Below are 26,375 nucleotides of genomic sequence, written 5' to 3'. Positions count from 1 at the left end.
TCAAACAGATTTAGCTACAGAAAGCTGTGAGAAGTCGTATGCAGGGCTAGTTTTGTTCCATTAACAAAAATGCAGTTCATTGTGCGGATGGTTAACTATTCCATAAACACTTTGGCTCCAAACTGCTGTGGTATTACTGCATTTCCTGTTTCAAAAATTTCCACCTGAAATTGGTTCAGTCAATGATTAAATTCTCCTTAACGTAATTGTTTTCCCTTAGGTTGACTCATGGCTTCAACAAGAACCCATAATGTGTTTCACTTTCACACTGGCCTCTTACTTAGAGCCATTTTCATCTGGATGTCTCATTTCAGAAAATTAAACATGTTCTGTAATGAGAAAAAGTAACAAGAAAACAATTACCACTACTTTGTAATCAGGTTAGGTCATGGCAGGTGAGAAACCTCTCTGAGCTGATACTGTTGCTTACCTTGGCACCAGGAAGCCCTTCTAGTCCAGGTAAACCCATGGCCCCCGGTTCCCCCTGTGAGAGAAAAACACAACACCTGCTGAAAAAACCGGGGTGGCAAGTTCCCCATTTTGAAACCAAGAATGATTCTATTTTTGGAGGCTGAGCATGGTAAAAGACATTATTATAAGGTTGTAAGTAAACATTAAGCATAAACAAGCAAATATAGATCAAAGCTACACGAAGGCAAGTAAATTAAATTCTGCAGGAGCCAAGATTTGACACATTGTCCTCTCTCCTCTTGATATTCTCGGCCTAGTGTTAATACAACACTCCATGTGTCAATATGACGATAATCCTAAGAGGACAATACTTCAGCCTGAGCGTATTATATTATATGATCTATGACACATGCTGTCACACCTTGTAGGCTATAGATGGGATAGAAAAAGAGCCCCATTTGACTGTCACAATCAGACTTGCTTTCTGCACTAAAAATAGAGACCCATTCCCCGTGCTCGAACAAGTGATGGCCTCTATCTACCTCATCTTGCTCAAGCTGCCATGGAGAAATGCCATTACTCTGAATAGAGGGGCAACTGGTGGTGACATAGACGGATTGTGCAGGTAATTGTCACACATGTAGATTGTCATGAATAAGCGAGTGTGGCTAAGGGGAGAGTGGGCCAGCCAGGGGATCAGCTGTGAGACGGATTGGGGCAATTCCACCACAGCACTGGAGCCACTCACACAATTTATTAAAATGTCAAATTAACATCCTGGTGAAAAATCACTGTGCAACAAAACAATAAAAAATGCAATTGGCCCTGTGAGAATAAAGAATTCGAGTCGATGCGTCAAATTGTTTCTATGTCTGTGTGGATTGTTTTCAGGCATCAGTTTGGGGGGAAGGGCATTTGAAGTGCAGGAAGGGTTCATAGGTTCCCACTGGCAAGACAATATGGTACAACAGTTTCATATTTGCAGGAGATGTGATCATTTTTTGCTGTGTTGCTGGAGTTCTACTGAGAGTGGTTAAGTGCTCAGGCTTGAGGGTGTATTGACTGCGTTGGAGAGAACCACAGAGACAGTGACTGAAAGCAACTGGCAACTCTGACTTCTCTATTTTTTTGGCAGCACAAAAATAGACAAATATTTCATAAAAACATATTCCAGAATGAAAAGCTTCAACTCACTGCAGGTCCTTCATCTCCTTTGGGACCCTTAAAAAAGATGAAAAAAGAGGACAGATTACTCCCATGAATGTGACAACTGCTACCATAAAAATCATAAATATATTCTGAAATGACATGTGGCTACTATAAGTTATTGTCATTAAAATTAATAGTTTTCATTATCGTTTCACTTTCCTCACAATTTCTGTCTGTAAATCTTACATTGTGTGGCCTTTCTCAAGCAAGGTTAAAAATGACCAGGACCACATAATCCAGTCTGGCCATCCCACAAGCTTTGCAAACACTAGACATGCATTTTTAAATTTTCAGCATTTCAGCATTTGAAAAAACAAGGAATTATTGAAAAATTGGGCCCCTGTCCCTGATGAAGATGAAGCTCTCTTATTGATTGCTCCAGAGGAGCTGTTGGGCCGTGATGGATGCAGCACAGGGAGAAGCATCCTCAAGATTTAGCTGTGGTTCATGTGCATTGTGCACTGGGGATATTGGAGTGTCTATTTATTGTCACCACCTTAAGTGTTCGTTGAGGTGGATGGATCCCTGCAGGGCCTGTGAGTGAATGTCTCCCAGGACTGGACAAGATTACAAACTGTCTGATAAGGAGGAGCAGGGGGAGCTGATAAGCAAATCAGGTTGCCTTGGCTTCGCACTGTGCAGAGCAACTGAACTTCTAAGACCATTTTGCATATCATTGATGTTGTGTGTCCTGGGGCGGGTCAGAGACGCCTGTTTGAAAGTCAGGAAGCCTCTTGGCCTTCACCAACCACCAGCTCTCAATGAACATGATTGACTGTGATTTAAGAGCCTCAGAAGCTGAGATAACACTGGAGGGCTGGTCAGGTTATTTATCATTCAGCTTTCCCAGGTTCTGTGGCTCATACAGTATCAACCATGTCTATGTGCTAGTGTTTCTCCACGGCATCCTGTAAAAGATTTACTTCAGGCACAATAGAGATTATTCTTACCGGAGGGCCAGGAGCTCCAGGGGTTCCTAAAGTAGCTCCACCACTCTGAAATGACATTTTCTATGTTACGACTACATATTTTACAATATGGGTCAAACACATTTTAACCACAAACACAGATTACTTTCTCCTGATATGGTGGAAGGCACTGTACCGTGCATTCAGTGGATCACAATGACATTATCACTGAGTTTAAGTCATTTGAAAAGTCTTTACCTGCGGCTTGTACAGACTGCTCATCCCATTGCCCTCCACATAGGGTACACCCTAAAACACAATCAGCAGCAAATCAGACATGTCCTCTCAGAGACTCTCCTCACTGTTCTGTGAGTTTTAGGCACCGAGAGCCTTTACAGAAAACTGTACAGTAGGTCTGGAACAGTTATACAGTGTTAAGCCCTTAAAAGCTACATGAGAGAGATCAATAGCTCATTTGGTGATTACACAAAGAGAGCAGAGGGAGTGCGAGAGAGTGAGAAGTGAAGAGAACAGAAAAAACTGGGAACAGTGGTCTTGATAATCCTTGAGCCAGTGGTAATTCAGAAAAACCAGAGTATCTCAGAAATACAAAAGAGCACACTGATTAAAAGAGATTCAGCTATGAGAACTAGCTAATCTAGACTTCTTGGGTACTATTAAAACCTAAAAGAATGTTTTTCCCATGATACATTGGTAGAAGGCAGCTATTGTAAATGTAGAGGGAGTCAAGATTCTCATTTGGAAGCAAGTGGATGCCTGTGCCCTTTTCAGGCCACTGAGCCATCCCCTGTCCTCCTAGACTGCAGTTTATGAGACCAGGGTGTGGGTGGGTGGGGGGAAGGAGGGGGGCACGGCAGGTTCAAGGGGATGGCTGATGAATTATAGATTTGCCTTTGGAAGTGCTTACTCACTGGCCTTTAAAGGGAGGGAATATGATTCAATGCCAGCGCCAGGTCGCTACAATTTCATCACAATTGCACTTGTATGTCACTTATGTTTTTCTTGTTACACTAAACACTGTGAGACTGAGCAAAATGCATTGATGGTCATTGCCAGGGCAAGTTTTTGGCTCTGACCTTCACAGGAAAAGAAGATCTTTGAGTAGTGCTGATGAAAGCAAGATAAATTCATGTTTAAATATGTTCAAAGCACTAAGTGGGTTGAACAGATGGCGATAAGTCTGTAACCATAGGTGTTTTTTTTTAACAGAATGAAGAGAGTCAGTATATTTCAGCGTACATAGGAGCGCCACACAGAGCCTATGACCCTAACACAGGTTTTGAGACTTGTTATCACCAGCCTACTCTTGTTGAAGCACGAGGAATTTACCGGAGGCCCTGGAAGCCCTGGTCTGCCTGGGGGTCCTTCATTTCCCTGCCAAACAAAAACCAGAGGAATTCTTAAACATGTCTGTGAAAATCCAAATCTTTACTAAACACAGTCCCATGCTAATGTAATCCGACGATACGGGAATATTGCTAGCCCTGAGAGAAAAGACTCCTTTAAGATTTGGTTTCCTAGACTTTGATGAATGTATTTGTTACTAGTAATTATTTGTTAAGTATATTATCTTAAAAATGGTTAAGAAACAAACATCATAGGAAATGAAGAACTGGAGCCATCCAGTTTTTCATTTTACCCTTTATCTGTCTCTTAGATTTATGAAGAAACCATGTTTTAGGGGAAAGCATTGAAACATATTATTAGCTCACATTAATTTGTTAGATGCTTTGCACTATATTATTCATCTAAACACATCTGAACACTTTGCATGCAGATTAGCAAGCAGAGTTTTAAATAAATCACATAGTGTGCATATTCATCCACTTTCTGGTATATATAAAAGCCTGGAATATATACACACTACCTACATTATATAGATGAATGCTTAAATGGAAAAAACACCTTACTTTTTCTCCTTTTCCTCCTGGTTGGCCCATTGGACCAGGTCTACCCATAAGTCCCTGCAAACAGAACAGCATCCTTGCAATGAAATCTGCTCTGAGCACAACCGCAGATAAAGACCTTGCAATAAAATAGACCTGTCACCATAAAAAGGTTCTTTGTGTCATGAAATAATGAAAGAGGTTCAGTATAATATCAGGCCATATGAAGGACAGGCTTCTTACCATGGATCCTGTACGGCCAGTCACACCAGGAAGTCCTGGTACTCCTGTAGGCCCCTGGGAGAGACAAAGTGAATTATGATTTTTTAAAAAAATAATTTCTCTTGAAAAAGTACATTTACTTTCACATTTTACAACAAGAGTATACCTTCTTGGCACTACTAAGATAATATGTATAGTAGTTCTGGCTGCTCGCTACACATTGAACTGATAATCTCTACCTAAGGAGTTAAGGTATTCTGTACTATGTTGGTCTGCCTATGTTCTTGTTGCCCGGAAAGGTTTTCCAGAAAGCCATTAGCTTCAGCAATCACATATGAAATAACACATCACATACAGCTTACAACTATACTGTAGAGGGTGAATAAGAAGACTTTTCTATTCACTGCAATGGCTGCTGAGATATGTATGTTCATGTTTTCTTATCTTTACAGCACCTTTGAATATGCAGAGGCTGTCAAACATCCAATTGTCTAAGGTGGTTTGCAGAGTATTTCTATTAATTTGTTTGGATAAGGCATTTTTGTGCTGTTTTATTGTATTTTAGAAATGGCATTGCAAAACATTGCGTTTTCAATGATTTATTTTATCACTAAAAGGAAAAGGCTTGACCTGAGATATAAAACATGGTTTACTTGAGCCTGTACAGGCTAGTAACAAGGTGCTTGTTAGTGAAAGTCTCCTGTCATTGCAGTTCAGTGCTGAAAGTTGACCTATGAAATGGTTCTCAGCTCCTCTAAAGAGTGCCTTGTTTCTTAATTAGCACACACACACATGCAGGGCACGCTACCATCTTTATAAAGTAGCTCCTCAAAATGCAAAAAGGAGGGCATAGTGCACATGCAGTGCTGTGGATAGCTTTTGATAGCTTCTTTTGAAAAAAGACTTTCAGAGCAGACAGGCTTAAAGATGAGGCAGACATTACAATATATTTACATTCTTTTGAAAAACCCACCTCTCAATGTCACAATGACTTCCAGATGGTTAGATAACTACTGGATTCATTTGTTTAGATTCAACTTTTTTCACTCACCTCATCGCCTTTATCTCCTGTAGGGCCTGGGAACCCTCGCTCTCCTTTTACTCCCTGCAGGAAGGCAGAACCAGTGAGGGACGGGAAAAGTGAACGTTTTTTTTTACCAAACATGAAAAGGCCTAAAACTAAAGGTTGATGGGTGTAAACTTCAAAATGTCTCTTCCCCTCTTACAGCACAAGACTTGAAATTGCCTTGCCTGTTTCACCGTGGCACAACACAGTATCCATAGCAACAACTTCTGCAGCAAGCACATAAGAGCGTACAGAATAATATGAGTTGTAGAACAGATGGTTAGGCTTCCAGAGATAATCCAAAAGGCAATTTCTGAGAAGCGTTTGTCAATGTAAATCTCTATATACTAGATTGAACACACATTTCAATAAACAATATCATAGAATGAGGCTATTAGTTTTACAGATTCTTTGGCCCTACTGAGAAACTGCATAATTAATTCAGATCCACACAAATGAATATATTAAGAATGTGTTTTACAGTATTTAGCATATTTATGTCTGATATTTCCCTGTCTACCTTTGGGCCTTCTTTCCCAGGGTTACCCGTAGGACCTCTTACACCTGGATCTCCCTGTTTAGGACACAGATACACAATGAACATGGGTGTAAGCACACACACACTCAAAGTATTAAATAAGCAAACCGAATAGGAAATGTAACACGTGTCATATAATGAAAAGTATCATGGTCAGATAAATATGTTTACAGTGTCTGTTCCAAATTGCCTGCCAAGCTGATGCTGTTACTTGTACCTTTTCTCCCACCATGCCTTCTACTCCTTGCGCTCCGGGGGACCCCTTCTCTCCTTTCTGCCCAGGCAGCCCTGGGACTCTTGTCTGGCACACACTGCAGGCATTCTGCCAGTGCAGGCAAGGCAGGAAGCAAAAGATAGTGGTGGCACAGATAAGATTTCATCAGGTTGAGCTGAAGCACTGCATTTTCGCCCTTTATTATGTCACATCCCCTGGGTGGAGGACAAGACCCCAACTGACACAAAGTGCTCTCTAAATGTCTACATAGCAGAAATAATGTGAACCCACCATGAGTGTCTCTCATCTAGGTGAGTGGTGAACTTTGTCAAACTCATTGACTGTGACATTTAGGTGAGAATCTTAAATATCATTGTTCCTGATCCAGGCTTGATATAGCCACTGCACCTTCCAGGAAAGAGGTAGGAACTCTAAGTTGGATGGAGGCAGTATGAGCAGATATGCTGCACCAATAAAAAACAGCAGCATTAAATCAAAAACGGAGCCTGAAATACAAAATAGAAAATAATTTGTACATATTTTTTATGAAAATAAATAAATGAATAAATACAGAGAGCATGTTGTTATTGAATTTATGAATCAAAAGCAAAATGCCAGAGTCTAATGTGTTTAGTCCTTTTTTGTAGGTGGCACCAAGGTGTTGGAATACTAATTAGAGTGCCACTAAGCAGCTCTGATGACGGCTGCATACAGTAGCTTAATCTAACAGAGCACTTAAGTTGACACCAAAGGAATGGGTTACAGAAGATTACAACGCTACTGGCATCTGGCTTCTATCAATCAATGAGTAGTCATATAAAAGCGTATTATTTACTGTCAGAGTTGAAGTGCATTAAGTACTGAAAATTAAAAACTTTAATTTAGCTAAGTGCTGTCCTGCAGGTTACAACATGATGTAAGGTGACTAATCTGCTTCAGTCAATAGAAAAAGTGAACTAATCTGTAATTTGCAAAGGTTTTGACAGAATCTACCTTATAAAGGTAACAGCCACAAACGAGGCACTTGATCTGTCTCACTCTGTGATCTCAAATAATGCACATTAGGTTTGGCCTTGCACTGCCTGTGCAAATTCTGCATTTGAACACCCAACAATGAAAAACATAGGCACGATAACCTTTATGTATGATGAACATGTTGCAGCATAGTTTGAAAGTGAGCAAATACAGACAAGCTGCAGGCCTGGTGGTTTAAGGGACCAGACTTATAAAATCTCGGGTAAGAGACCAAATGGTTTAACATTTGGGGGTGAAGGTTTAAGTGACAAGGGAAATGTACCTGAGGAAATTACATTAAACCATGACAGTGGTAAGAGAACTGAGCGCTGCTCTCAAAGGATTTTCTTATTTGGACTTTTTTGGTTTTGCATCGGATTTCAAATACACAGAATAGTATGTTAGAAACTGTGGTGCATACCAGGTTTCATAGTAGTTCATCAAATTCACTTACTATAAACTAATATATTAGAGGCCATGTTTTGTTGCCATACATATACATATACGTATACATATACATATACATATACATACATTTTTACATAGCTGATTACCAAACATGCCATTACAAAAACAATCTACGTGAGCTTTTTTTATGAATTTAATGATGCATGCCAGATACACTTATTTATTTCTTTTGCCTTCTCTTTGCACTAGTGAATGTTATATCTATATCTCAGACACAACTACATTACCCAACCTTAATGTTAGGTCATTTCTGCCAATTAAGACTGATCGGTGCAGTTTTAAATATGAATGAATGAAGTCCTTCCCTAAACTAAGTATGCAGGCTTTTTGTGTGTAGCGTGCAGCATCTACAAGCAAGAGAAATGAATTATTGTTGACAGCAATTTGCATCTACTGAAAGTTTTTTTGCTCTAAGGATGATTGCTGTGAAATAAATCATGTGGTCAGGGATCTACAGAGGGGTTTCATGTTTCTCTACTGATACAGTAATATCTGTATTAAAGTGTTTTCACTAGTGTGTGTATAGTGTAGTTCTATATTCCATCATTTTAACTGAAAGCATTTATTAAGCATGTTGCTGTACAGTGCAGCTTGACTATGCACCTGTTGTGAGTGAGTGAGCCTGGATCTTTTTTTGTGAGATTATTTGAGTCTTTTCTAGAGATACTTCTCCCAGTCATCCTGATGGAGGCACTCAAGGGCTTTTACTGTCTCTCTAAACTGACAGTAAAAAAGTTCCCTTCCAAATTAACAAACACTGATCATTTTTAAAGACTAACCCAGACACCCCTTTGCGGTTACTGTTTGTGAAAAGCTGTAATTATCATCATCATCAACTATAAAGATAAAATACCTTAAGTAAAGCACCCATGTCTCCAACGATTGGCAGGGCAGTCTGTCACAAAACAGAAGAAAAAAAAACCCATGAAACAGTCTTAATTTCAAAGTGAACAAATCTGTCATGTTTTGGAAATATTTTGCTGTTGTTTGTTTGGGGCAACTGTATCTTGTAAACTGCTCAAAACATCAATTCATAAGACCATCTTATATGCCTTTAAGGAATGTGATTTTACCCCAAACATTTTTTTAACAAAAATTCTGTTTCAGTGTTTCATTTTCAGTTTTTATCTGCAACGCTTGAGGAAACAGTTTAATAACTTTGTTGCTGGAAGACAGGATCCTCACATCCTCACAATATTGTTGTTCTCTAGAGTTGAGAAAAACATTTTGATTTGCAGCCTGTGTATTTTTCAAAAACATAAAGTGGAATATAAATGGGTTTCATGGGTCTTTACAACACATGAATATGAATAGGTTAAAAGGCTAAATTTACAAGGCTTTGATGCAGCAACAGCGGCACTCCTATGGTACTTGCACTACAGTTATCAGAACTATAGTAAATGTTGCTCACTTGAAGCACACAGAAAGACAAGAAAGGGGATGACAACATGTGCTAAAAACAGGGTGCTGCCAGTTTGTTGTAAACTCCAACATTTTCCTGGAAATGATGTTGGTTAGTGAACAGTAGGACCAACTGCTAATTATCCCAACATTGGAGCAGCAGTCTGAATAGTGACTTTGGCTTTAAGGTGAGCTCAGTAGTCCTCACTGCAGATCACTGATGCTGAACTACAGACAGCATAAATTAGATTTTTTTTACTTACTGGTTCACCTGGGGGTCCAGCAGGGCCTGGGGGGCCTGGTCTACCAGGGGAGCCCTTTAATTGAGACAAAGAGTTACCAATCCCCCCGGCAATGATATCAAGCAGACATGCAAGACTATAACTTTCTTTTCACACCCATCTCAGTTGGTGGGGATTTGTATCCAGGAGCTGTGATACATCGTGCTTGTTCATGCTCACAGTGGGTAGCTGACAGTGTTTTATGCTTCCAGCCATCTTTTATCTGCAGATGTGTGAGGGAGTGAATAAGAGTGGAAGGATACTGATTTCTCTCACCTCTCTTCCTGGAGCTCCAAGAGGGCCAGGTAAACCTGGGGCTCCACGAGGGCCCTAAAAAAAATACCCAGACACTGTTAATTTTAACAATCTTGCTTTATAAAACACTGCAGAATGTTATATGTATTGTAAAATAATTGCAGACTTGCTGGCCACATCATCAATGAGCTGAAAAATCAGAGAAAATAACTTGAACATGTTGTTTGTGTGTTGTGGAGTCAGACCTCAATTCCCGGCTTTCCTTGGGGTCCCAAGGGGCCCTAAGAACACATCACACATCTTGTTAACACCATCTGCCCTCTAGCAGCCAGGATCCAATAAAGGAATTGTGTTAGACACCTTTTTGCTCTATTGATTCTCTGTCTCCAACAATCCTGTATTTCAAAAATGAAAGCAGACTCACTCACAATCAAATCTGTGAGGTTCAAACTGTCAGTGCAGAGCATATATGATGAAGGCAGAGTGCAATACGCCAGCACCTCACAGTAGTAACCGTAGTTTCCATCTGAGAGTGTATTTAATGACCACTGATCTTGATATTCAAAGAGGATCTTGCTCTTTCAATGCCTAAAGACGAGAATCTGAGGGTATCCTAGTTTGAACTAAATGATGAATGTGGGAGACAAAGACCAATCAACACAACATCATACTTACAGGTGGGCCTATGACACTCTCTCCAGGTTCGCCTTTTTCACCATGGTCTCCTGGCAATCCTGGGACACCTCTCTCGCCCTGACAGAAATACAGAGGAGCAGTCAGTGAAGTTCGAGTGATAGTAAATTCAGAAATCATCGAGAGCTGCTGCACTGCATGGTCATTAAGTATTCAGACTCCACTCATTTCCCTTTATGTTCTGCCTTTAGTAGCTTCAAGGCTGAGAAACACAACTATGTTCAAGGCCCTTTTTTTCCATGACAACACCACTGATAATTATTTTAAGCATTTTAAGCATAACAGACATCCTCCCAAACTCAGCATGATCTCACCAGAAAACCTTGAAATATCTATTGTTGTTTAAAATTTAATACATACAGTATGTAAGATTATTTTGGCTATTTTAAAAGTCTCAAATGTTCAAGTATGGTTAAAACGTCCAGCTTTAGCCACTCCATGTAGTGCTACAAATGCAAACTTGATCAAACCACCTAAACACTGGCAGTTCAACTGTATGAAAACATTTTTGTAGGCTAATCTCCCCTTTTATATAATTAATAGTGTTAAATAACACCCACTTGAAAATCTATTCAAATGAACACATTTGGAACACAATGGGTTGTGTTGATGATGTGTCAGGGCTGTGGGGGTAAGTCTGATAAAAAAAAGGTTGAGAACCACTGACCTATACTGTAGCTGAACATGAAACTATTCTTGAGGTACTCGGGGTAAGACACACATAGTTACCATAAATATAACTGCCCTATCTAAAGATGTTAACATAAATAGTATATGTGTTGGTGATTCTTCACCACCACAGTGCTTCCTACCTTGGGTCCACGAGATCCTCTAGTTAGAGACAACCCATCACCCTACAAAACAACAGGAAAAGGGCATCAGAATAGGGATTCACTGATCATTCATCAGCAATTCACTTTGAGGCCTGAGGTGTATGGCAAAAAAGATGTTCTAGTGCTGGAATTTAAACAGGAATATTGAATCTGTATGAGCTGCTCTCCACAGTAGAAACTGTCTGAACACAGAGCTGCATCATGAGCTCATATTCAATACAGTTTACAACATTTTTAGTAGTGTCTACGTACAGAGGGAAAGTGATAATGCCATACCACAGAGAAAAACCTTGATTGGAATGAAGGCTATTGTAAGCATAATTTACTGTACAGTCCAGATGAGACATTGATTTCTGTTCTCAGCATGTATTAGTGTTACAAGTCCTACACTGCACAATGTAAATTGGGTGCAGAAGTTGTATTGAACTAACGCAGCACTTCTACAGCTTTAGTGGCAATTCACCCAAACATAAAACAGAGGAAAATTTGGGAGTGGGAGGTACAGAATGTTTTGAAACAAATAATATGACCCTTTAACTGCGTTTCCTTTTTAAAAACAGTTCCATTAGACACTATGCAAAGGCACTCTACTGAAACAAAACCTGGTATTTGAGACTGGGGCGCAATCCATGCAATAATAAAAGTAAAAAGAAACAAAGAGTAAATAGCTCATTATTCATTTAAAGGCAAAATCAATAAAGTGACATTAACTACCTGAACAGGTTGACTCATTAAAGATTCTCAGACCATCTGCATTGAGTTCTGTTTATTGCTTTTTTCCTTTTCTTTGCCTTACATCACAAAAACCACAAAATGTGGAGAATCCATTTTCCTCCATTACTTCCAGACAGAACTGACGTTCGTAAAAGACTATCAGGATCTATGCAGACGTACGCTTCCACTAAAAGATGGACTTCTCTCTTTGTTTAGCTTTTGAACTATGTAACAACATAAGAGGTCATTGGCTTGCTGTAAACATGTCCCCTTGACACTTATACACACACACATAGAGCCCTCTTTTCCAATCCCGCACCAATTTCCACAGTGCTGGAGTACATTAAAGAGGTTTAAATACTTCTGCCTGAATGCAATCTTTCCCTTATTACTCTGCTCAGCTGAACACAGTACCTCTTGCTTGATGAGTGGGTCTGCTGTCGAGTTTAATGTTCAGTTCAGCGTTTCCACACACAAACAAACATGATTGTTTAAAGCCGTAGAGCGCTCTCCAGTGATTGAGGAGTTCAAGCAGCACCCAGAAGAAATGAGGCCTTGGCTGCACATGCGCTGCCTTTTTGGTGAAGCTATAATGAACATTTCTATATGCAAAGCTATGTCCATAAAAGAGAGTGCTTCAACAGCTATAAGCTCCAAAATGGGAAGATAGGTGATTACCCAGGCTGGGGTTATCCAATGGTGGATTACTTAATAGCATTGCATCTCCATAATGTCATAGCAGCTACGCAGCTGGAGTAGTGGAGGTTAGTTTCCTTTACCTTGTCTGCTGCTGTTCCAGCTGTTTGTAGATGATCTACATTTTGTGAGCTTCTGTTGAATTTTGTTTTCATGTTCTACACTAACAGTTTCTACTTTTGTGTTCTATGACTTGAGGGCTGAAGCCATCACTGTCAAATGAAAGTGACTGTCCACACTATATAGTACCCACCATATGTCCAACTCCAGGTTCTCCAGGCTCACCCTTAGGACCTGGAGGTCCCTGTGGCCCCATCACCCCACCAGAGTCCCCCTACAGACAGAAAGACAGACAGTAATCAGAATTTCCATTATAAACAAAATGTCTGACTGGCTTTGTCATCTCATCTGCATGGAAGTTTGTAAATTGGAGATTGCTGTCCACAAGGCAAAAATAACAGGGTCTGCTTTCTGTTTCCTGCCCCTCAAATAAACCTAGTGACTCTTGTCATAGGTACACTTTCATTAAAATTTTTAACATTTTTAATGTTTAACCAAAAGAGGAAAATTTGACTCTTTGACTTTTTTTTAATTTACCCCCAAAATGTTTAAATTAAACTTGCACTATGCACTTTTAGTATTCTTTTCTAGCAACATTAGCAACATGGCTCAGTGGACACCAGTGCTGGTCACTTAGTCCACCACTTTGGACTAGACAGAAAAATCTCAAAACCTATTGGATGGATTTCCATGAATTCCTGTACAAATATTAACGGTCCCAAGAGGAGGAGTCTTACTTACTCACTCTGACCTTGGTGACACCTCAACCTTTCCTCTAGAGGCAACATTTCAATTTAATGCCTGCAAAGCTAGTAACACTCCCATCATCCTCAGATGGAGGCTACTATGTGTTTAGTGATAATTAGAAACTGTTTGCACATTAACAGGCCAAACTCAGATTGCGAAGGTGAATATTACCTGCTAAACATCAGCATGTTAGCATGCTCATGTTAGCATTGACCTCAAAGCACCACTATGCTTGAGAACCGCCTCACAAAGCTGTTAGTGTGTATGGTAAAGCTTTCTAACATGTTTGCTTTGCTTCATACTTAAAGGAATAGTTTGGTCAACAATATTGGCAGCTAGTCCTGCTGATTGCAGTCAAGACTTGCTTTAGCTTTTGTTTGTATTAAACAAACATAATGTGTTAGTGAGTTTTAGAGGTATGGTTAGCCAGAGCTAAGCTAGCTGTTTCCTCTGCTTCCAGTCTTTATGCTGAGCTAAGATGACAGTTTTTTTTTTTTCACTTTTATTCATAGACTACCATGATTGCACAACCAGGACTGCCTTTTGGATCAGACTTAACATCAGTATAGCAAAGAAGACAAAGGAGGATTATAAATGTGAATGGATGTAGGAGGCTTAAGCACTTTAGGTTTATTTCTCTGCCCTGGAGTGTAGCAGAGTGACTCCATTGGGTGGGAGACTTGAGCACAGCTTTGTTTATTTACATGACAAACCCCATCAAATATGTCAACTGTGCACTTTTCCACTTTCATCACAGTCTTTGGAACAAGTCCGACTGCAAGAGGAGATTTATGCATAAATAACAGAGTAGTCAGAGGCATCAAATGCGGAAACACAAAGTTACAACTTGATGGAGGATGGCATGCAGGGCCAGCAATCTGCAATGTGTCTTCACAAGCTGTCTAGCATGTTCAACCTGTGATAAAACATCATAGCCTCCTATTTTTCTTTGAGGTGAGAACTTGATTTGAAGTTTACCTACCCTTTCTCCTTTCAGGCCATCTCTCCCAGGCACCCCTGGTTCCCCTGACGAGCCCTGTAAATAGTGGTGAAAAGAGACACATCTATCACTAGGCCTTCATCTCTTCGCACACATTTATCTCCTCCTCCTCGCTGCTTCAGTGGGCTGCCGTGTTCCAACATAATTTCCCTTAGCCAGGATTTATGAAATGCCTCTTTTCCCTCCCTGCTTTTGAATAAAGACAGATGCTCATTACCGAAGCAGGTGTGGAGAACAGATTGGGCTGCTGCCTCCGTTCCTGGCATAAAGCACTAAGATTTGCCTCTTTCCACTAATTAATTCTTAAATTTGATTACTGATCGTCTGTGTAAAAATTCTGGACTTTTCCCCCTACTTCCTCCCTGTCTCTGCCTGTTGAGGTTTATCTGTTCATCTCTCTCTTTCATTCTGGCAGGCTGAGTAAGGGAGTAGAGGATATGGCGAGGTGACAATGAGAGAAAGGAAGGCTTGACATGAAGTACTAGTGTCTAGTACCAGTATACTTACTGGCTCACCGGGGAGTCCTGGGAGTCCAGTGGGTCCAGGCAGGCCTTGTTTCCCCTGGCAAAACACAAAGCAAAACCAACACTTTGGACTATTTTCTCCCTTTGTTTGGTGACAGAATTGTCTGGGCTTTGAATGTTAATAGCCCAGTCAGCTACATTGCAGCAACTGTCTACAGTATTTCAAATAGCAATACTGTATAAGTGTTGCCCCTGCAGCCTTTTTTAATAAACCATGGTTTGTTTCATGGCAATTACTGTATGCTGGGGATATCTTCATGACTGAGCACCAGTAGGTTTGCAAGCTTAAATTCTGGCGATGCTGCTTATATGCATTGCCTCTCAACCCATTATTGTCTTTGAAAGATCCTCATATTACCATGGAAACTGAGCTTATGTCAAAAGATAACAACTGAGAAAAGGAGTACACAAGCATCAGTATCCTGGCTGCTATTTTTATACACTCCTTTTCATGACTGGGATACAAATCTGTATTATTCTGAACATCGTATGATGTGTTCATTCTTCAAAAGACTACTCTCGAGTGAGTTTGAGTCACTGAGTGTGTTTACAGTGATGCTTTGACAATACATATGTAAACTAATCATTCCCTTGTAGCGGGATATGCAATTACAAGTTTGCATTCATCTCCATATTCCACCAACAAATATCCTGTTATCCTGGTTATAACTGTTACCATGGAAACAGACCTTTCACCAAAACCAGCTGAAGAAACTATGATACAGTAAAGTGAATGAGATATTCACTCTTCAGTATCTGAGTTAACACTGGCCGGAAACAGCTGTTATTATGTCACATACTGTATGTGTGTTAAGGTATTGTCTCACTGCTGTTTATACAGAATTCAGCAGGTTTTTCACTGTAAGTGGCACAGCAGACATGAGATAAATACAAAGACTCACCTCTGGACCCTGATCTCCCTTTAGTCCCGACGGCCCTATGCTTCCCTGTTACAGTCCCAAAAAAAAGGTAGAGAAAGACACACAGAGTAGTACTCAAAAATAACTTTCGAGCTTTATTTTGTTGGCAGTGGATATCAGGGCTCAAGTTTTGATGCAAGTGCTACATCTTCAACAAGTTACCTTGAAGCCTTGCGGTCCTTGAGCTCCTCTCTCTCCCTGCAAAAAAGTAAAGGAGATAAACAACCATAATTTATCCAGACGTGCGTAAGGAAAACAGTCAAGTAAGCTCTTGCTGACTGGAGTAAAAAAATTTTGTCAAGGACCCTCATGAAGTTCGCTTTCATTCTGTGAGAACGTTAAGGACGTGGCATATTCCCTTTGCCAAGTTTGCTTCTTTTAATCACTTATTCAGTAATTTTTTTCCTGCGCAGATTCTTACATCTCTACATGTTACTTATTTTTCTTGTTCATGTAGCTGACAGCCTTTTGATGCTCAGTCAACAGCTGCATCAGTGGCCTTTGTAATCTGCTTGCCTCAAGTAGATACATCTGTTGTTTTGAGGTCCAAACAATAATTGTATGTCAATTTATTCTGTGCTTCACCTCTGCAGAGCACAAAGACACTGAACAGCAGGTGATGTTCAATTGTTCTTTCTGAATCAAATGTCAACGCTGCTTTTGTTGATGCTACATACAAAATTGGAAGTATTATTCACGCTGTGGTGACAAAGGCTGGATGCAATGTTTAAAAACTAATACTGAGTTTCTTAGGGTTAAATTCTCTTTAGTGAGAAATAATAATGACAGAAATAGTTACCTGATCACCCTTTTCTCCTTTCAGGGGCTTCTCCTTCATTTCATCCTCAAACACAAGAAAAAACAGGCCAACTCAAAATCTGTATGAAGTGTACTTTGTGTAGAATTTGAAGAGGAACCACAGAAAATAAGATACAATAAACATTTCAAATGTTATGATATGAACAGCTGCTTACAGTGCCAGAGAGCTGTCTTAATCCATGAGCTGTCATCACCTAGAAGTAATTAAAAGACACAGTGTTCTCTAAACAGTCAAGATATCTTGCAATTATGGCAAGTAAAAAAAAAAAAAAAATGGGAAAAACAAGAAAATAAACTCTTCTGAGCTGTCGATTATTCCCAAAAACACAATAGAAGTAAAAACTTGTGATGTGTCCAACCTCTTGCTACCAATCAGCATCTATGTTTGATTAGAAAATAATAAATGACTAGTTCTATATAATATGAATATAATATATATAACTCTTTTATAGCTTCATTAACAGTTCAGAAGTGGGGTGACATGGCTGCTGGGCCAAACCTTCTACAGCAAAATTAAATTAAATGGAAGAGGAAAGATCAGCTAAGGCGGACTGATACCCGGAGCTACCACACATGAACAAGAGGAATGTCCACATTAAATTCAAGCAGCAATTACTAAGATTCAAAGTGTTTCTACAGAGCTACATGTCCCTTAAATCATTATTTGCACGGGTTACACATCAAATCAAAGACTTCATTTAGACCTGGCGTTAACATACATCATGGTGGCTCAATATACAGCCTGATCACTTCCGACCAAATATAAATGTAGGTGTAAATACACCCAGGCCAGACTGATTTTTTAACTCCACAAATTTACAAAGAACTTGTGTTCAGTATTCCACCTGTCTAATGGCTTTTTCCTCAACTTTTAAAAGTAAGAAGTTGATTGAGTGATTGTTTCAGTTTGACTGCTCATGATCACATTTCAGTGCTGATAGTGCAGGCCTATAGATTAAAAGCAGGTGGCACAGCTTGATACAATCCAGATATGAAATGCACAATAAAATGTTGACAAAGGGTTTAAATACAAGGCCAGTGTTTAAGGCCAACTGTATTAAAACTGAGCAAAGATAGGAAGCAAATCTAATTCTATCTATCTACAATCATCAGAATTCATTACATCTACATGACCTCAAGCCCTTCGTGTTGGGTTCACCTCCGTGTGCAGTTCTAACCTGCTCAGCCTTGGGTGGTTTCATGATAAAAGAAGCAAGAGATAATAGAAGCAAACCTCGAACTGATCCAGTGAGGGGGAATTTTGTTCCCCCCGCAGCACTTAAATTTTGGAAGGATATGATCCTTTTATCGAGATCATTGCGATTGGTTTCTTCCCTTTTTTCCCCCTCTCCATTTTAAGGGTTACTTCAGTTTTTCTTTGTCCTTGTCTCCCGATGAGACTGTCCTCAAACTAACAAAGTGGTTTTTGTGCTTTAACCTAACAAAACTGGGATTGTTCCACAACAAGACCATGTGCTTATAATTGTAATCATGAAGGTGAAGGTTCGGCACGCTGCTGCCTGTACACTCAGAGTGCTTATTATTGCAACCATGACAACGACGGTCTGGTACGGTTGCTAATGTTGGGGCGCTATTTCAGGAGATAGTCCTATGGGTTGTATCAGGGGGTAGAGACACACAACCTATATATTTGTTTGGCTTGGAGGACTTGCTGGTTCTGACTAATGTGTTCCTGTGATTCCTTTGAGAGTGTTCCTATGATTGAGGGTTATAGAAACAAACTTGTCAGGAAGTGCTCGCCCTCCTTCAGCAACAATTGTAAAAGTAGCCTTAAATAACATACTGAATCCCCTAATGTCCCAGGGGAGTGTCTGCTTAATCACTCAACTTTCAACCTCCAGTTACTCACAAAAGCAACTCCTGTCAATTGTCTCGCCTTGGGTGCTGAACAATATATCAGTGCCATCATTATGTGATCAGATCAGAACTTTCTGCTAGAATCTTTCCCAAGAGCAGTGAAATACTGCATAGAGCCATTTACTACACATAAGTTGGCATAACAGATTCAGTTTAATAGATTATAAAACTCTATTGTGAAGCAATTCTGGCAGCAATAAAAACTGGACAGTCTCAGAGCTGGAGTGACTGTTTTGCCACTTTAAGGGTGTTGGGGGAAGTGATGGCCGAGCATGCCTGTAAGCCCACTGCTCCTCCCCATAACTAATAAACAGAGGCACAAGAAGGTTTATGAAGGGAGGGTAATGATCTGAACCCTTGCTTCTGCTGTGTAAGGGAAATCAATGCTTAACTGCCAAAATTATCTGCCACAGGAAAGCAGAGAGCGCAGACAGTGGCTGGTACTAAATATTCAAAAAGCCTCCTTTATCAAATGACTAATGTTTTCCTCTCCACTGTGGGCTATAGTATGAATCTCATATGTCCTGGATGGCCCACACCTCACTACACAACAATGAATACAACAGAGTATTGCTCCTCTGATGGAACATTTCTTTATCTTCTTCCTCCAGCTGAAATGAATTTTACAGAAAAGAGACAACAATTCAAAAATAATTGCAAAGCAAGACCTGACTGCTTTGAGCCTCCATTAAAACTACCTCCATTGATATCTACTCTTATTAAGCGAGTAGGTTTCCGGTGGTTGGACCAAAACCAGTGAAACCAGTGGAGAGTGAGTGATATTCGCTTGCTCTATAATTAAGTTGTCTAATTTCCATATGAATCCCCTGCTAACAAGCAATGAGAATGAGACTAAGAATGAAAGCCATCAAACTTTGTTTCCAAGCTTATGTTTGAAGCCTTCAGAGGTTCAATAGGCAGCAGATCTTTAAAACAAAACCCATTAGGACAGAGTCATCTAAATGTCAAACTTCTCACATTGTGACACATAAGCTCCAACACCATTTGACACTTTTTATACTTTCTTACTTTCTTATTTTTTTTAAAGGTACTCATTGTAGCAGCATGTCATTGGAGTCATTAGTGCACCATTGCAGATCTTCAGCTGATTGTCACAGCGTGTTTTTAACTTTAAACTGTCTTAGCAATGAGTTCTGTCATCCCAGCACCACCCACTCTGTGTCACATTCAGCATACATCAGACATCCATCACTATGGCAGGGTTTCTGTTTTTATCTGCGTCTCCGCTAAAGCTGCACTAGTGTCAAAAATCCTTGTTCTATAATTTAGAATTATAAACATTATATAGTAGGATGTGAACAGCCTACTGATGCACAAAAATTGGACATTTTCATTTCCTTAGGTCTGTTCCAAAGAACATAACACCAATGTTGTAATCATTTCTTAAGTTATTACTCAATCTCATACTAATTGACAGTGAACAATATTCTGAAAGGTACATATTGTACTCACAGGACCAGGAGGACCAGGAGGCCCAACATCACCCTGAAAATACAACGGAAAAACATAATATCAGTTATTACACACAAGTGTCTGACAACAGAGTGACAAACAGACAGCAATGAAAAAAAAAGCTACCAAAAAAAACAAAAAAAAAAAAACACACTTTAGAAACTACTCCCAAGAGCAAGTTGCCGTGAATGACCTTGAACTGCCACATCAACAGGTTTTGGATCAACAATAAAGGCGGCAATTACATGACCAGACGACAGAGAAAATATTAACTCAAGTGATGTGTGATAAGCCATGACATGAGTGAACAGGCAACACAGAAGCGTTAGCATACTGTGCTGGTGTGCATCATGTAGAATGCTACTGTACTTATTGTGTGTGTGCATTTATATGTATGTTTATATGCCATGTGTACCATCTATAGCCCTCTGTAATGGCTTTACTGGCTGCTTGAGGGAACCTTAGACGGTTCTGAGTTGTGATGCATTGCATTCAGGAGTCTCCTTCTCCCATTCATAATTTACAAGCTCTAACTTTTGTGTTTTCAATAAAACAAGACAACACAGCAAAACACCTGCACATATGCATCGCTGTAAACAACTAAAAACTTCTCCAAAAATACAAACCTTACCAAGCCTTCATAATCCTGTACATTTTGTAATTTTAATAGAAAAAGTAATAATAAGTCCCGATCTGGTCTGGATCAAAACGCACATGGTGAGAGATGTACCTCAATCCTGGAAACTGAAGGTTTTAATTAAAGTTGTACAATTTATCTCCAATATACCAGGCTTCATTCTATTGTTATTTGTTCAAATGTGTCTGGCTACTCCGCCATCATCAGGGTGCCAGCTGAGTTTCCAGTCTCTTCAGTCAGTCATGTGACTTTAAAAGAAATACAAATTGTCATATACCCTGGACACTCCTTGATGAACAGCTGTGAAATTTTGCACAGACATTCATGGTTCCTGGAGGATGAATCCATCTGACTTTGGTGTGACATTGCCATCTCTAGAGCCAGGCGGCTAGGATTTGTCTGGGTACCATGGATGTTAGTGAAAGTGCATCATAAGTGGCCACATGGCCACACTCTCTGCAGCAAACAACATGTTTCACATCGACACAGGCTCAGCTTTCCTATAGATTTAGCTGAAAGCATTTTTTTTAATACACAGTATTTTTCTTAGTAAAAGCTCAACATACAAACGGAGGTAATTAAATAAAAGACATAAAGGCAAAACTGAAAACACTACTCTTTGCCTAACACAGGGGGCACCTCTACAAAGTGTTCGTTAGGTATCGGCTTTGCCTCTCCCTCATTCCCTTGTGTTCCTGCTGTTATCACCTTCCTTCTGTTTCATGTTTGCCCCTCAGTTTGTGTGTGTTTGTGTGTCTCTGCTGGGTGTGGACTCCTGCTCCCGCCAAACCAGCTGCACACCTGCTTCGGGATCAGCTCATCTATTCGACAAGCTCCTGCAGCATTTAAACCCCAGCTCCTCGGACTGTTTCTTCATGACTGCTGCCTATCTTTTGTTTGCCTGTACTCTAGGTTCACCTGTGCCTACTTGCCAGAAACTAGCTCCTCTTCATGTCTGCAAACCCCAGTCTAAGATCCTGTACCCAGCCTGCTCTGTGTTCATCGTCCAGTCGAGCCCAGTCTTCTACTGTGCTTCCCCTCCCGCTGTCCAGCGACCCCAGAACTTTGCTACACCGCTGAACTGTCTGCCTGAGTCCTACCTTCCAACAAAAAGCTTAATTCAAAACATACCAGTATCACCTGAACAAAATTCTATGAACATGGACAACCACAAAAAGATGCACACACAGAGCACACACGCACACAACCTGTCAACAAGAAAAAAACATCAATTGCAATCAAGCTTACAGGACCCAAGGATACGAACAATAGCAACTGTAAAAACCAAGAAATAACAACCTACAGATTCATTATTTGCTGTGCAATGATTTCAAAGAGCCTTGGAGGAAAAACAGACTGAGAGAAGATAACTAACTCTGAAGGTTTAGCGTCTGAAATGTGGTATATCATACCAATTATATTCCTTGTACTGCCTTACCTACACCAAGTCTGTCTCTGCTTTCCTCAGCTCTGCCCCCCGCCCCCCCCCCACACACACAGACACAGACACAGACACAGGCTGCACAAACAGAGGGAATCGTCATGTATGACACTTGACATTGATGTGACTTACTTTTTGTCCTTTTATCCCGCTGGCCCCCTCAGCACCTGGCTGACCCTATGGGAGGAGGCCTTGGTTAATGACTGTGTAACACAGTGGCACTGTAAATGTCACTGCAGGAAAATACGTACAGGGTCTCCTCTCTCTCCTTTTTCTCCCGGGAGTCCAGACTCGCCCTTCTCTCCCTGTAAGTGGACAGAGCAGATCATTGGCAATGATTGACAGCAAAGACAGGGCAAAAAAGACAGAGAGCTGGAACTTAGGCAATGAGCAATTAGAAAAACACACAGTACTGTGCCATCTTAAAACCAAAACAGTTTGTAATTATGGTAGAAAAAAAGAAAACAATATAAGACTCTTGGATTTATGCGACTATAGTGTTATGCAAAGTGTTATATGAAGACGAACAGGATAATAAACAACTCAAGCCCCTGTTGCATTGCAGCAATGTTCCATGTTTCTGTGTTAAAATTATTCCTCTGTCCTCCAATAGATGGCACTTTATGACTGCTGGTTTGCTGCCCTTGGAATATGTTTAATGGGATTTCTTCCTGTCAGTTATGTGGAGCATACTCTGAGTAAACTTAACTGTAAAACAAATGTACTTGCACCTTAGTCAAGACACACAGAGAATGAATAATTAAAAATATTTGTGACAGAACTTTATAGATTGATAGACTGATATAACAGTTTTGATACACATATATGCTGGGGGAGTTCTCACGTTCTCGGAGCCTCAGCAGAAGACACAGCATACTGTATGCATTCGCACCCCTTTCATAACCTTGCTGACATGCTTCTGGAGTTGGAGAAATCCAGTGTTTCACACCTCCTGACACATTTAATAATGCTCACTTGTCTGTCACACATAACGCATGATGAAAAAAGACAAAATAAAAAAAAAGGTTGAAAAGGTTGCTCATTAAAGATTATTGTTTGGTATGGCAAGTATCAAGATTTGCAGGCAACGCTTCAGACCCTCTATGTTGAGATATTATGAAGCATCTGTTTTACATCTGTCTGAGAAGACAGAGACATCTCAGAAAGGTTGCAGCATATTTGCATGCTTCTTAGCAGTGCCCGAACTCTAAGAGGCAATAACTGACATTGAGTTTCTGCCCCTCCCCCATCCCTTCGGCTCGCTAACGACAGCCGCTGTGATACCAATCATTTAATGAGATATAGTCACTGTTTCCTCGTCCAAATTATGAGCTGTTATTAAGTCAGTAGACTGCTGCTATGTATGAACAGATTGTCCTATTAATATTTTAGGCAGGGAGGAGGGACTAGTGGCAAAATTGACTTTGAGTACTGAACTCAATTCTGTACAGCTGCTTTTTTTCCACTTTTTCATGGAACCACTACTACTAACCTTACCAAAAATGTGGACATGTCATATTCTCTTGTTGTTGCTAGTAGTTGTAGTAGTTGTTATAAGTCAGAGGATTGTTAGGATAAATGTTACAGTACAGCACAACTGCAAACTACAAATTATACTGTACACAGAAAGGTAGTTTGTGTTATGAGATTCAATCTATATCACATCTGGTGGAGAGTTAGTATAAGCCCAGGATTTCACTCACACAAATGCTCTGCACTGTATTCTGGCGTAGTTTCATGGAAAAATATGTTGGTGGTTATCTTTGTTAGATCTAGTATATAACATGTTAATAAACCTTTCAAATAAGATTAACTGTACTACAGCCAGTATTTATCCAGATTATCACTGTATTTACACAGTGGAGAAAGCCCATCGTGTATAGGATAGGGAACTGGTCCACCTACGGATGACTGTGGGTGACATGTTGACTTTGGGACACCCTGGGTCATCAAACTGCAATTAAGCCTGTCTGCATCCCTCTCTGTCTATCCATCAATATCTGCAGTGTTCTCCCAGAGCCTGTTTGAGGCTGTCAGTGGGAGATACAGTTATGGAGATGTGATTCATGAGAATGCTATCTCTCAGCTCATCGTGCACTGCACAGACCTTTTTTTTTTTTTACTTGAAAACACTCTGCTGAGAGAGTGAGAGGGGGCTCAGTTCACACAGATGTTACGCAAGCTGCAGTTTAGTTTAACTTGCATCTGATTTGTCCAAGCTAAAAAATGCACAAGGACGGCCACTGAGAAGTATGGTGAATCCCAGATGCTGTTCAATTATTACTGCTGATGGAAACTTCATTTGTCTTGGCACTGTGATGGTTAAGCTTCTCTCACTTATCATGTGGGGTTGTGCAAATTCCTTTCAATACATTGCTGTATTCGTTTCATTATAGCAGATTATAATGTGAAATGATTCTCCGGGTGAGGAAAGCTTTCTTGTCATCCACAGTAAGCATTAATTTATAATGATGACGCAAAGATGCATCCGTAATGTAGGAGCATGACTGATTCATGGCAAGGGCACGGCACTGAAACAACTAACATCAGCATGAGTCAAAGGTCTTAAAATAAATCATCATGAGATTGGTTCAAGTGAGATGTTAAAGATGAAACATAGACAACAATTATGGAAAACCCATGAAAAAAGTAATATATATTTGTCATTTTATCCTCAAACTTGACTTACAAGGACACGGTAATACATGATGACTTTTCATCCAAGCAAAACCCTCTGTCCGTTGTGTCTCATCCTATGGTACAGCTACTGCAATCCTATTTGTTTTGAGGTATAATAAGTGTGTCCTCATACAGACAACTTTCTTTTTCAAGGTTGGCCAGCTGACACTTCTCCTTCCTCTGGGCACAGAGAGCAGGAGGAATTCTGCAGTCTGAGCTGACACCCCAGCAAATGACGCACCTATACATCAAATGAACAGCTGCGGTCAAGAGGTTGTCCACTACACAATAGCTTTCACTCTCGGCATGATCACAAGTGGGCCACTGGAGGCTCTGTGGGAGGTGGGTGGGGGCTGAGGGGGCGGGGGGGTGGGGGGTTTGTGAAGGGAGCAGGTAACAACAGAGACAGTGGGAGGCCTGGTAGAGGTCCATGTCGGAGAGTTTTTTTTACACAGCATATCTCATGCGCCTCCGGTGAGCTACAGCACCCCTGGGCTTCATGAAAATGATTGCAGACGCTTTTTGCAAAAGCACTGTACCTAATGGCCATCTGTCTGTTTGGAGTATGAGCACTGAGTCACGCTGTGCTGCACTGCAGGAGGTGTAGGGTGGGAACAGCTATTTAACTTGCACAGTGGATAGGCTACAATTGACTGAAAGGTGCCACTTCTAGTGAGGGAGATCGGCTCTTAACCACAAACACAAAAATGTCAGTCAAGGACAGAAGACGTTCTGCCTCTGGTCACACGAATGTCTGACCTGTCAGGCTGACTTCTTCGGACAACTGGTTATATACATTACATCTTCATTCTTTAATGCTCTGCAGGGGCCGTATTACAGAAACTTCATATCTTAAGTCTCAGTTGAAGATGGGAAGATTTTTCCCAATTTGTTATTACAGAAGCAAATCCTAACTAACTGTAGGAATTCTATCTTAATTTACTCTATGCTATTTTATCTCATGATAGGAAATCCTAAATACTCAATCCAACGTCAGTTATAAACACCTAGCAACCAACGCTAAGTTTTCTCACTTCATCTCACTGTGGTATTTTTGTAACCTATTAGATTTCTCTTTGAAATGTAACAATAATGGCCACATAACTCCGAAAAGCTCCTGAGGCAAAAAAAAAAAAATAGCACATTTTCTCAGAGAACCGTGAGAGCCTCATGTTGCTGGATCAGCCTCTCCACAGCTGGTTGTAGCTGCTTCGGCTAACTCCTCATTATCAGGGCCCAGTGTAGCCTGTAGCTACTAACAGCTTAACAGTTATCCCAAAGTTAGCCGACTTTATTTGAGATTTTGGAAAGTCGGGAAGCTAGGATAGGAACAGTGACTTAGGAACTATTCATCCGTAACTGCTTTT

At 40.3% G+C, this 26,375-nt stretch overlaps 1 protein-coding gene across 8 annotated transcripts in view; it reads right to left on the bottom strand.

Moving 5' to 3' along the window:
* LOC139623049 (collagen type XIX alpha 1 chain) overlaps window positions 1-26,375 on the bottom strand; it is a 94,002-nt gene that overhangs the window by 14,798 nt on the left and 52,829 nt on the right. For 7 of the 8 annotated variants that reach the window (XR_011691423.1, XM_071480893.1, XM_071480887.1 and 4 more), the window contains 26 exons: window positions 22,581-22,634; window positions 22,462-22,506; window positions 20,252-20,284; window positions 17,056-17,094; window positions 16,881-16,925; window positions 16,244-16,279; window positions 16,064-16,108; window positions 15,145-15,198; window positions 14,620-14,673; window positions 13,084-13,164; window positions 11,400-11,441; window positions 10,570-10,647; window positions 10,140-10,175; window positions 9,916-9,969; window positions 9,622-9,675; window positions 8,811-8,852; window positions 6,479-6,583; window positions 6,244-6,297; window positions 5,709-5,762; window positions 4,679-4,732; window positions 4,460-4,513; window positions 3,879-3,923; window positions 2,787-2,837; window positions 2,571-2,615; window positions 1,606-1,632; window positions 431-484 (listed from right to left, as the gene is read on the bottom strand). Coding sequence is in view for 7 of the 8 variants with exons in the window: in XM_071480893.1 (XP_071336994.1) it covers window positions 431-484; window positions 1,606-1,632; window positions 2,571-2,615; window positions 2,787-2,837; window positions 3,879-3,923; window positions 4,460-4,513; window positions 4,679-4,732; window positions 5,709-5,762; window positions 6,244-6,297; window positions 6,479-6,583; window positions 8,811-8,852; window positions 9,622-9,675; window positions 9,916-9,969; window positions 10,140-10,175; window positions 10,570-10,647; window positions 11,400-11,441; window positions 13,084-13,164; window positions 14,620-14,673; window positions 15,145-15,198; window positions 16,064-16,108; window positions 16,244-16,279; window positions 16,881-16,925; window positions 17,056-17,094; window positions 20,252-20,284; window positions 22,462-22,506; window positions 22,581-22,634 (1,335 nt within the window). In the remaining variant the exon portion in view is untranslated. The remainder of the gene's footprint in view (window positions 1-430; window positions 485-1,605; window positions 1,633-2,570; window positions 2,616-2,786; window positions 2,838-3,878; window positions 3,924-4,459; window positions 4,514-4,678; window positions 4,733-5,708; window positions 5,763-6,243; window positions 6,298-6,478; window positions 6,584-8,810; window positions 8,853-9,621; window positions 9,676-9,915; window positions 9,970-10,139; window positions 10,176-10,569; window positions 10,648-11,399; window positions 11,442-13,083; window positions 13,165-14,619; window positions 14,674-15,144; window positions 15,199-16,063; window positions 16,109-16,243; window positions 16,280-16,880; window positions 16,926-17,055; window positions 17,095-20,251; window positions 20,285-22,461; window positions 22,507-22,580; window positions 22,635-26,375) is intronic. The other variant, XM_071480888.1, reaches the window with a different exon arrangement.

Source organism: Trachinotus anak, unplaced genomic scaffold (genome assembly GCF_046630095.1).
Source record: "Trachinotus anak isolate AG129_WGS33_773 ecotype Australia unplaced genomic scaffold, CSIRO_AGI_Tana_v1 ptg000007l, whole genome shotgun sequence".
Lineage (NCBI taxonomy): Eukaryota > Metazoa > Chordata > Actinopteri > Carangiformes > Carangidae > Trachinotus > Trachinotus anak.
This window is presented reverse-complemented; position numbering and strand designations above follow the sequence as displayed.